Raw genomic sequence first — 12,494 nt, forward strand, 5'->3', positions numbered from 1 at the left:
AAAAAGAGGAAAAAAAAAAGTCAGAAACCTCCTCTACCACCAAAAACTTCCAACTCTTCTCCAGTCAGCTGACCTGAAAAACAATTCTGCTGGAGCCAGACAAATTAAGAACCCATTTCCTCAACTGCAGTAACTGCAAAGCTATTAGGATCTCAGATATTTCCTGAAACATAGGATATTTAGCACATGTCCTCCCAGTAGACTGCAGGCAGTCACTCTGCCCCTGTAATTGCGTTGCTGCCAGGCTAAACCCAAGTTAATAAACCCTGCTTGTAGATTATAAGTGACTTGCAGCAGGGCAGCTCGTATCAGTTACAGAGAGCTCAAACCTATTGAAATCAGCCACTGAAGCCCTGCCTTAGAAGTGTACTGGCTCCTGCTGCACGCAAACCTTTCCTTCAGAGGCTGCTGTTGGCTTTGATGCTATTGTTCCGTGGGTGGGTGATAAAAGTGGTTTTGGGGGGAGAGAAATTTTTCAGTAAGGAAATGGTATCTTAGCACAAGGTTAACAAACAACTCAAATATCATAGAGATGTTCGTAGAACAAATGACTCAAATATCCAGAGGTGGTTTTATTTTTATCCTTCTTTATCTTACTTTATATTCATCAGGTCAGTGGTTTTAAATTTAGATTAGAATATCCTGATTTCTCCATCAGAAAGAATTTAAAACCATGGCTATATGCTCTGAAGGTCTTAAGTAAGGCAGCTAGGTGCTTCAGGCACAAACCTCAGCAGATAGGAGATTGAGTTGTTTTTATACAGCACGTGGAAGAGACTGGAGTCCAGTATCTACTAAGCCCACTGCAATTCAAAGTGAACCTGCTGCTCTTTTACTAAGATTTTAGACTTCAATCACAAGCTGAGAATAAAGGAAGAATCTCTCTTTGCAGGATTACTCCCTCTGAACTGCATCTTTACTTAATTTACATTTTGCTGACCTAAAGCCCAGTGAATGTATTTGAAATCTTTCCACTGGTTTTGACTGATTTAATCAGGCTAGTGAATAGCACCTGCTGGGTCCTGTTACCATAGCAAAAGAGGGAAAAGAGTTCTGGTTTTGGAAAGCCCACAGTAATGTGAGTTTTGAGGTGGAAAACTGTGAATCCGTTTGCTGAGCTGCAAAAAGGAGGAAACCTGTCTATCTGCTGATTCTGGGCCTGGGCCCAGCGCCCAGAATCTGCCACTGACCTGAAGGAGAATGGGCTCAGTGTGAGCCTTCTGCTCACTGCTGTTACCTGATCATCCGCATTTCTTTCCCTTGGATTTAGTTTGATATCTTTTATGGACTGTAGCTTAGCTCCATAAAACTAAAAGGCTTGGTGAGACAAATATTGAAGTGGCCTTTGTGAAGGAGACCTTTATGCATCAAGACACCTGGGTGGCAAATTATGGTATTTAAAACCTGCAATTTTGGTGTTTTGTTCTAAATATCAATATATACACAAAAACAATCCTAGGGATGGAATGCCTCTCCTATGAGAACAGGCTGATAGACATGGAGAAGAGAAGGCTCTGGGGAAAGCTGACAGCAGCACTTCAGTAGTTAAAGGGGAGCTATGAGAAGGAAGGGGACAAACTCTTGAGCAAACTTCAGGGTCTGTTGTGATAGGACAAGGGGAAATTGTTTCAAACTAGAAGAGAGGAGATTTAGATTGGATATAAGGAAAAAGTTTTTAATAATAAGGGTGGTGAGACACAGGCACAGGTTGCCCAGAAAGGTGATGGAAGCCTCATCCTTGGAGACATTCAAGGTCAGACTGATCCGGGCTCTGAGCACCTGATGGAGCTGTGGGTGTCCCTGCTCACTGCAGGGGAGTTGACTCTTCCAACTCAAAAGATTCTATAATTGTATATAGTAATATCTTCTTCCTGTATAGGATGGATAAAAATACATCTCTTTTCAGTTAAAGAACTTTTTAGCTCACTCATGGCAGTACTTTATGGCCAAGGAGGCAACTACAAATCATTAAAATAACTTGTTTTTAAGATAAACTGTTATATTGCATTAGCAGTTTATGGTGTGGATACTTAGTTTTCCATATTCTCTTCAAAGCGTTGCACCTGTAGTTGCAAAGTTTCACATGGGGGAAGACGTGAATAGATCCTGCCTTCTTCTGCAGCAAGGTGTGCGTCAAGAACTAAGAGGTGCTGCTGAGTTGCTCTGCAATGTACTCCGAGCTTTTGACATAGCTTTGAGCTTTCTTTATTTTTTCTTGCAAACAGAGCAGTCTGGGACAGAATAAATGAGCTGCCTTCTTATCAGCTAGTAAGGGCTCCAGTACCGGGGGGGGGCAAGAGGAACACGTTCTGTGTAATGAGGGCTGCCACTGTAAAGAACCACTGTATCGACAGCAGTCAGTAATGATCATTCCTCATATTAAATTTATACTGTTATGTGCAAGTCACTTAAGTATAGTATCTAGTTTTGTTGTTTTCAGCTGAGACGTTGACAGCTGTGAAGCTTGGACTTGCACAAAGCTGTGGCTTCAGCATGAGCCAGTGTCTGTAATGCTAAAGGGAAGTGTTCTCTGCCCTGCTTCATGCTGCCACTCTTTTTCTTTCTGGTTTCACACCGAAATGCTCTTGCATTTTCAGTTGCGTGATTTCGGTGTGAAACCAAAAATGCTTGCTAGCTTCTTGCAAAAAATACATTGGTAGTCATTTTATTCGAGAGATTAGTTCTGAGAAGATGTTGTTTACATAAAAAGTACCTGGTGTTTGATGTTTGTACAGCAGTCACAAGGAAAATCCCTTCAGACGAAAAAAGCAAGTGCTTTCAGAAAGTACTTTGTTACCATAACTTAGTAATGGACTACAGGAACATGTTACACTGCTTCTCTTGAATATCATTTGTCTCTTATTAACTCTTAGAGAGCCCTCCTTGGTTATATCTAGTACTTGTGATGAATTCACTTCAAACCATTTGTTTTATCCAGTTATAGTACCTTAAGGTTTAGGGTGCCTTACAGACAGGCATGAGAAGGTTACTGACACTGAGATGTGCTGCTGTCTACATTTCTTTGCCTCGTTTCTTGTCAAAATGACTTCACTGTCATCATAGATTACACTATGAGGTTTTGAAGAGGTAATGATGCCAGGAAAGGGAAGGAGGACTGATGCCTGATAACTCCGTCATGCTGAATGTAACTGTGACCTGCAAAGAAAAGAATGTTATCCAAATACCGCAGGTCTTCGAGCTGACTTTGTTGAATTGTTTGGGGGGACTGAAAATAACCTCATGAATTTGTTTGGTCTCCTTCCAATAAGCATTAGAATAGCTTTGTTGCTATGGAAACACTAAGGATCTTATTTAACTCGCTGTCATTCATAAATTATGACCTACTCTCTGCGGAAAGAAGAGGTTCTACTTAGAGAATTTTTTAAGTCACAGACAGGAGCAAATGAATAAAAGGCAAATCTGGGGAATGAAACATCCTTCTGTGTGAGATAGATGTCTTTTTGTTTACTTCATCTGTTACATGCGTCTCTACTAAAATTGCTCCTGCATTCTTTCAGTTTTACTGATGACCTGCTGTCTTTTAATGATGGTAATCACTAATTCTTTCCTGGAAAATACATGCACTGATAGGTTTGAGCTATGCTGAAAACACCACAAAGGATATTTATGCAATGTTTTTGCCTAAGAAAGAAACTATGTGTAACTCCCCTGAGAGAAGGTTACCCTTGCTGGCTGAACTGCCAGCACTGAATATACCAGTGGCATATCTCAAGAAACATCATATTTTCTTAGGTTTATTTTTTATTTTAATGTTTTCCATTTGGTATACAGGTCCATTTACCAACTATATTCTAAATTCTGCATGATTAGTAATTTATTAAACATTATTTTCATACAATACCAAATCATTTCATGTTACTTTGTCTTGGTTATTCACTTTGTTTAGTTCTTAAAGTAACAGCTGAAATGTATTTGTTTATTAAAATACCACCTCAAACTGCTGGAGACCCTTAGTATCTTGGAAATAGATAGTTCATACTTGCTGTATTTTGTTTTTATTTTTCCCTTCTACTCCTCATGTAAAATCAACCTGACAGATGCTTATAGAGTTTTGAAATTCATTAGAAAGTCATTAATTACCCCAAAAGGATGTCTGTGGATAGGAGTTGTCAGCACAAATTGACTAAAGTCATTCTTTGTAACTGCCTGCAACTATGGCAGGTTAATGACAGAACTCAGCACATGGTATTCCCCTAAATCTAATGCAAAATGTAATGTAAGGAAACGATCCGTGGAAATGTCTGTAGTGATAATCAAATTGAGCCTCAAGTGCAACTTGCAGTTTAGATATCAAAGCAATAAGATTAATAACATCCCAAGGTACTTTTCTTAAATTCATTCCCCAATGATGGTGCAAATATATAACGTATATAATACTTAAATTATATATATATATATATATATATTATAATGCATATATGCATATTTATTATTGTAATAAATAGTAGATGATATAAATATGTATTTCTGTAATGGACTTTCAGCTGGAAAGTCAAGAGTGGGCAGTGGCACCTTGAATAGCTATAGCTGCACACTGATCACTTTCTTGGCAGCCTGTTTTGTTCCTACAGAAAATGTGCTTTGCTATGTTGATACAGCTTGCACTGAACTATCAGCTGTAGTTTCTCTTTCTTTGATGGAAACCACTGAAATAGAGAGAAGGGTGATCACAGCTGACTAAATGTTGGTCTGCTTTTTGTGCTAAGTCTACTTCTGTGGACTTGAGTTTAGCCATTTGTCTGGCGTGGCAGCACTGCGAGGTTTGAAGCGGTTTCAGGAGCAGCTCTTGTTCAGCTCAATCTTCAGGAAGCTGTGGCAGTGCCCAGATGTGGCTCAGCTGCAGGAGGGAGGACGTGTGGCTGCGCACACCTCTGGCTCTCCAGTGGAAATTCCTATTCTGCTTGCTGCAAGGTTTAAAGCTTCAATATAAATTCCACTGAAAACATTCTAAACTGGTTATTGTACCCCCTTGGCCATCAACCCAGACAGCATGTTTTTAGTAAAATGGTATGTTTGAGAACACTTCTCACTGCAACATGTGGTGTGCAGTGATTTCATGCCGATGTCTCTTGCAGGCCATATTAAGAACACCTAGTTTTCACTCAGTGAATTATGTGTTGAAGGGTATTTGCCAGTGCAGTTTCTTCCGTTGCTGCCTTCATGCCTTGCTCTTGTTAATGCTATCAGTTGCATTATTAGCTTTTGGGTATGCTGTCTTACCTTTCCATTAATTGTACACTGCATGAATGAGAAAGAGGAATTGCATTTCAGTAAACCTACTCTTCAAAATGTTATAATTTGTAATAAGACTGATCCTGGTGAAGTTATATTTTGAATGCACAAGGTCAAGCCTGTGTCTTCTCTATGCTTCAAGGCTGCATCTGACATCACTTAATGCTGTTAGCACCCAGGAGTCCAAATATTCTCTACAGCTTTACTAATGCTCTACTCTCTAGAAAACAAACTCTTTGGTTTTATGGAGGACTGCATAGAGAGAGATGTAGAGAAACTTATTGGGCTCTTGCATAATACAGTGCATTCATGCAGTGCTTCTCAGTCAATGCTTTTCTGAGAAAGTTACAATGGAATATATCCTGTATTAATAGTAAATTTAAATGTCTTTCTGCAGAGCTTTGCTTTCAGCCATCTGCTAAGCTCTACTTTTCCTGAAGTTTTCTCCAAATTGTGTTGCTAAGATGTAAAACTTAATAACACTTCCTTGATTTGCCAAAACATGTTTTCTAAAACATGTAGCTTTCATAGCAGTAAGAAAAAGCTCATTAATAATAAAAACCCTTACTTTTGACACGTTATGGAGAATTGCAGAGTAGTGGGATGAGCAATGATTGCTTGTGTATGTAGTCAGTGTGGGCCCTTGGGTTTCCTCTCGTCTTCCAGGTGAATCTTGAGGAGGTAGCACCCTGAGCACCTGTATGTCCCTCAGGCACAGAATAGTTTTGTAGGGAAAGGAATGAGACAGGGCAGCTTCTGCCAGCCTTGTTACAGAGGAGGAGAACTTGCACGAAAGCAGAGATCATGTAGTGCCATCCTGTACATGCATCCACGCATATACCTCCAAACAGAAAACTCCATAGAGACAGGAAATCCAGCTTTGGGCAGCTTTCAGGTTGGAAATGGAAACTAGTATAGTTTTTTGAGACCTGTGTGCTAAAGAGGTATGTACTGAATGCTTGTTCACAGGAACCTGGGCTTATGGAAACCTGGCCAAATGCCTGCTCAAGTTGTTGCCTAGGTGTCAGCTCATCTACTTTTATTAGTAAAGGCTTGTGGGTGAGGGTCCAAATCCCAGTGTAAGTTTGTGAGTGGGTTTATATGAAGTTCTACAAGTTTAGATGCCAGACTCAGAACAATTTTTCACAATGTAAGGTTTCTGCTAAAATATTTACACCATCTCTAAAAACCCATTTATTATCTAGTGTGGCTTTGTAGTACATAAAAGGTTGCTTGTAGAACGTGCCCAGAATAGGAAAAAAAAAAAAAAAAGAATCATGTGTTCACACTGGAGAGCTGCTTCAGAAGAGCTCTTATTAAGGCCTGCCTGATGTACTCCTCACCTGATGCTTGTGGCCTTGCTGCGTGCTTTCACCGGTCTGGAAAATCCAGAAACACTTTGGAAAGTACATAACTGCTTTTTGTTACCATCTTAAAGCAAGAACAGGAAGAGGTTTCTCCACTGTTCTCCCTACTGCTTATGTATACAGGCAGTCAGAAAAGGGCATGGCTTAACTTAAAACAGTCTGCTTAAAAGAAGAAAACAAATGTTGATCACCCATTCTTTGCTGCTTGTAAGGTACCTTTCTGTAGAAAGCTTGGAGCCTGCTCAGTTTAATGCTCTTTCTCCTATTCTTTGGAGGAAGTAACTGAATTCCTTCACACATCAACTCATGGTGCATGAGGCATACAGAGAGTATACAAATGGTCTGAAGAGCAAATTTGTCACTCATGGGCAGTTGTTGTACCCTCTAGAACTATGTCATACAGCTATGGAAGAAACTGCTGTATCATTTCTGAAATACCTCTCTTTGAAAAGAGTCAGTTGTGGCAATGCTGTTATCCAGGTAACTAGACACTACAAAGTCCTGCAATTACAGCTGCATGGTGCAGGTTCAGTCTAAAGAGCCATACTGGCAGCTGTCCTTCTTTGCAGATACTCATACAGAATGAACAATCCCAGACTGAGAGTAAAGCGTGGTTACTAGGTGTGCCAGAACAGTATGTTTTCTTCAGTTGTGCTTTCTGATAGAATAATGATATTAAGACAATAGAAAAATGAGTTTTGCTGGAAAATACGGAAAGATTTAGAGTGATTTCTTGCACTTTCTTTTTTGCTGTTTGTTCAGAGCAGTTGTGAGGTCAGTAGTAAGCGTAACATGGGAATTTAAATATCTGTAAAAACATAGTTTACTAAGAGCTGTTCTTCTTTTGTGTGGCACATCAGGCTACTTAGACTGTCAAATAACATCTGTTAGCTTTGCAGTAAGTGACGGGTAAGAGGGATGATGGAGATTGTATTACATACTAATTTGTGTAAATGTAATTTGTGATGCCTCAGCATATGTTAATATCTGAATTCTGGGTATATTGAAACTTTTATTTCATATGTTTTCCAAACACACTGGGTGGGATCTGCTGTGAGCAGACTGACTCTTTGTTTTATGCTGTCCTACCTTTAACATGTGTGAACAACAGTGGTAAAAACCATAAAGTCAATTTCATGTTGGTTGCTTATTTCACAATAATTTCTGCAAGCATTAAAGTGTGGGGAGTTGCTCGTGGTATTTGAAAGAGAAGAAAAATTAAAGGGCTTTAGAATCCTTGCAAACAGTGAAATAAAGCTGGTGAGAGGAAAATTCCTTGCAACTACAGTAACAAATGTGCTTTAATTGGAAACTTGGCTAAATGGTTTAACTTGTTGAAGTCTGTCATGGTTCTGAGGGATTATAAATCTGAAGTCTCTTTTAATCTAATGATAATAAAACACTGTTGGGCAGGACTCTGATGGGCACCCACTGAGGCATGGTTCGTTTCCTCAGCCAGTAACAGTACAGTCGAAAACCAAAGGTAGGGATTTCTTCTTGGAAAAAAAAAATCCCTCCAAAAGTGAAACTTAAAAATAATTTCTTCCAAAAAAAGATTTTCATAGATGACTTTGTGTATTTCATTCATATGCCATCAAAGTTATTGATATTAATATGAATATTAGTAGATGATAAATGCCTGTACAATTGCTTTTTACTTAGTAAAGACATTCTACTGTGGAAAACTGGAGTTTAAATTAAAGAATGTGTTTGTAGGCAGGGTCTTTTGACCTGCATTTTTGGAGTGGACGTTGGTCTAGCAATTTTATTTTCCTCTTTAGTAGGCTTTGCAAGTGCAGGACTATAATATTTAGAATGTTAAAGAAGTGCTTACCGTGGAGGTGAATCGGGATACATGATGTTGACCTGAGAAAGTGTATCCAGATAGGAACCAAAATCAAAAGCTGGGGGAAACTCCTCCATGCAAGTGGATCTCAGCTCTCCAAAAGAGCCGCCATAAGAGAAGCCATCTGGAGCTGGAAAACAAGCAGTTACTGTTTGCTCTTCTTTCTCACTGAGACAATATTACTGTTTATAACACTGCCGTAAATCAGAAAACAAAACCTATCTGAGGCAGAATTGCTGTTACTTAGAGCAATCAGGTTTCACAGGACATTTCTGTTCTTTTACGAGCCAGCCCGTGTCAGTGTGGATGAGCTGCAGTGTTTGCACAAGGACTATATATTTAGTGCTGTCGTACAAAGTGCAAGTGTCTTCTGCCTCAAAGGCTGAACGTGTGTCAGTCGTGCTGCATACAACTTCAAAGCACAAGCAGGACTGCTGATGTGCCCGGGAAGTGCGCGTATCAAAACCTTGCCAGTTCTGCAAAGGTTTTTAAAAGCAGGCTTAGGTGTGATTGTAAGTGTGTGTGTTCAGAATAAGCTGTGCTTCTTAAAAAAGCTCACAGAAAAAAAAGAAAAATGGGAAAACACTAGAAAAAAATATCCTGCTAGCTGTTCCAGGAGTTCCCTAATGCTTTCATGCAAGTTTCACAGCTCTAGAAATACCCAGGAGTTGATGCTATTTTGTATCTTTGATGATGGTTAGCTCTCAGCATTCTGGTTGAAAGTTCCTTAAGAATGTCCTGAATTGTGGAAATGCAGCAACTCCCTGGACTTTCCTATTCTTCCATATGAAGTGATCTTTACTTTTCACTCAGAGCTTTAAAATGGTTCCTGGAGGCAGGGGTCAGCTTTTAAGGTGACATCAAAGCAGCGTTTCCCTGAACAGGGAGTAAAGGGCAGGACTCACTTGTGCACCTCTTAAACTGCGTGTCCATCCTGCTGGTAAGGCTCACCTCTGCCAATCTGTGCTCGAGGAATTCTACCAGCACTAATGGAGTCTATAAGGCGCTGTACTTTCCTTCTGCTCAGCACTGAAGGCAACCAGCTTCACCGTGACTCCTGCCCATCTCTTTCTGGCTGGGGGACACATGCTGAGATAGCAGGATGGCTTCTGCTAATGTACAATTTTCACTTAGGCAGACTGACACAATTCAGTTTAAGATGGTTCTTTTGAATTTCTCTGAAAATGTCACCATGCTTGATGCTTCTTTCTCCCATTTTTTTAGTATTGTTATTTGTAAGAAACAGTTTGAAAATTGTCCTTTATGCCTTGGCCTGACTTCAGGGACTTTAAAGGAACTGAAATTTACATAGCACCTCATGAATCTATTTACCGTTTCATTTTTTACTAGCTGGATACTTACAAAGTAGCTTTTTGTAATTGTTTTTCTCTAAATATATGAAGAATCAAACCACGTGGCTTTTGACTTCTGATCAGCAAACGCCAAATTGGCCAAAAATGTAATTCTAAAACTACACCTTCGTACTTCCAAGTCCTTTTAAAGAATGGGGGAAAAAAAGAAGTCTTTTTTGATAGTAAACCAGTGTATTTAATGATGTTGACAGTTGTCTGTGTAATGGCATTTGGATGCCCTATTTTCTTTTTTTAACTTCTGTGCTACGAGAAGAGTTAATTGCCAAGTCAGCTGTTGTAGCTCAGTGCACACTGCAGAACTGAAAGATTCCTGGCTGTCCAACAAAAAGAAATCACAACATGTACTATACACAAGGGCTGCAAGAGGATATGAAAATAAATTACCAGTAGTCTGGTGACTCATGCATTGTGTCAGGGAAAATACGCCATTCAAGAGATGCTGTAGGCCTTGTTCACGTCGGCCCCCAGCTGTGGGGATGTACTTTGTGAAGATGCTATTGAACTGCAGAGCTGCCTCTCATTAACGCCTCTAAGTTTTTACTCATTTTGTTTTTATATCCCTTGCACAGCGTCCCAACTCTTTGTTGCCCTCAGCAGCAGCTATTAACAACGCCAAGAACTGTTTCATTTTAGCTAGCTTCTTACCATAAGCAGTGTCTCTCCTCTGGTGCGGGTGTCTCAGCCGCCCGTCCTTCCGCAGGCTGCCAACAATGATGGTGACACAGGACAGAAACAGCACAAGTCCGATCACTACTCCAGCCACCAGGAGGGGAGAAACAAGTAAACTGGCATCACTGCCATTCTCACTGTAGCTGGGGAGCTCGCTGGTCGGGCTGCTTTGGTTCAGGTGAACTTCTGCACGGCAGAGACAGGGAGAACGTGCCAGTGAGGAACAGGGATGCACAAAGTGTGATCAGACAGATGCTAAAGCTAGAGATTTTCCCAAGTGCTGTGAGACAGCCTGAGACTGATCCATTGTATAAAATCATGCTTTAAGGGATAGACCATTTAACAGACCAATTTCTGGAGCTGTTAATTAACTGACTCTGGGGGATTCACTGAGCAATCGTTTCCCTGCTTGGGAAATATCCTGTTGGAATCAATGATGTATCTTGCACAATGGTCACTTCACTTATTTCTGGAAAGACCCTTTATATCATGAACTGATTGAAGCTGAAAAAACTGTGCTGAATGGCACAGGGAAGAATGCTGAAACTCAAAAATGTCACTCCCAAGCAGAACAAAGGATTTGGGTGTTGTTACTAGGTATGAAAAGGCTCCAGGGTTTTTAGAGGAAGTTCTGGGTAGGAGTGAAGCAGGGGAACATACTTTTGCAGAAGAGGGTATCCTATAGCTTGGGGGATGAGTCTGCATCCCAAAACATTGATGTGGGGCAGAGGAGTGAACAGAGTTGTGGGTGAGAGAAAGAGGAGTCTTGCCAGATTCTGTTAACTCCAAGTCTTCTCTCTGGGCATTTCTCTGTGAAAAAGGGGTGAAGATATTGAGGCAGAGAGAGACATAAGTATGTTGTTTATCTATCTTTTTAAAGTTGTGTATGTTTTAACATAATCTAAGTAAAGAGTAACTGTATTTAGCCTACATATCTGATAAATTTGCGTTAGCATGTGTTCTTTAAAGAGATAAAAATGAGTTTTCACAGCTGGAAATCTGTCTGTTTGCCTAAGGCAGCAGAGCTTTGGAAACAAAGTTTGTACTTGGGAAGAGAAGAAATTATGCAAAGAATTTACAGAGTCTGTCCCACTTGGAGAGTGTATATGATGATGATATTGTTTGTTTCTACCTTACAGTTAAAAAAACAAAACAAACAACAACAACAACAAAAAACCAAAAAACTTGCAAGATTTCTGGTCCCACCCAGTACCACAGCAGTTCTGTGTAGGGATGCAAGCGTTCAGCCCGAATATTGGAAACCATCTGTCTCTGTTGATTGTTTCAATATCTTTACAAGACTATATTTACTTTTTTTCCATCTAAACTGTTTCTGTGTCTCCTAAAGATAGATTTTAGTGAGACTGCAAAATAAAGATAAGAAATATAGTGATCTTTACAATGATTCTGAAGATAATCATCCATCCGGAACACCTGACTAGAAAGTTTTTCAGTGCTGGCCATTGGCTCTGACCCTCCTGAAGTTAGGAGGTGACCAGTATTTGGAAGTGGCCAAGTGGTGGTCATGACACAGTGTTAAATATCCAGGTGATCAATGAAATCAGTCTGCTAACTGTGATAATTAATAATAACCTATAAAATAATGTAAGCCTGAAGAAATGTGTACCTTAGTAAATGATGTGAGCAAGTGAGTATTTAGTCATTTGACATTTCAGTTTACAAACAGAAAAAAGCTGTTTCTATGGCTCCCATTTTATTCATTCCCTGACATGGGGCACACAATATGGAGAGAGAGATGATGTAGAAGACTGATCCAATTAAATGGATGAAAGAAGTTTCAGATCAGTTAAAATTTAGGCAATACTGTAACTTTAATTTAAAAAAAAAAAAGACTATATAGTATGTAAGCTGTGAACAACATAAGAAGCAACATGGATGCTTAAAAGTGCCTTTGGTCTTTGTGGTAGTTTCAGAATCTTGTTGCCAGAGGTCATCTGAGAAGTAAACCACTAGTGGAAACGTATG

At 39.8% G+C, this 12,494-nt stretch overlaps 1 protein-coding gene across 1 annotated transcript in view; it reads right to left on the bottom strand.

The window, feature by feature from the left end:
• Positions 1 to 1,899: 1,899 nt before the first annotated feature.
• The window catches only part of LOC100544614 (protein BEAN1-like), an 11,474-nt gene continuing 879 nt past the window's right edge, over positions 1,900 to 12,494 (bottom strand). Inside the window, exons 2-4 of the mRNA XM_019619661.2 lie at positions 10,485 to 10,694; positions 8,455 to 8,596; positions 1,900 to 3,156 (exon numbers count right to left, since the gene is read on the bottom strand). Of these exons, the coding sequence (XP_019475206.1) occupies positions 3,135 to 3,156; positions 8,455 to 8,596; positions 10,485 to 10,694 (374 nt within the window). The 3' untranslated portion in view covers positions 1,900 to 3,134. The remainder of the gene's footprint in view (positions 3,157 to 8,454; positions 8,597 to 10,484; positions 10,695 to 12,494) is intronic.

This window comes from Meleagris gallopavo, chromosome 13 (genome assembly GCF_000146605.3).
Source record: "Meleagris gallopavo isolate NT-WF06-2002-E0010 breed Aviagen turkey brand Nicholas breeding stock chromosome 13, Turkey_5.1, whole genome shotgun sequence".
NCBI classification, from domain to species: Eukaryota; Metazoa; Chordata; class Aves; order Galliformes; family Phasianidae; genus Meleagris; species Meleagris gallopavo.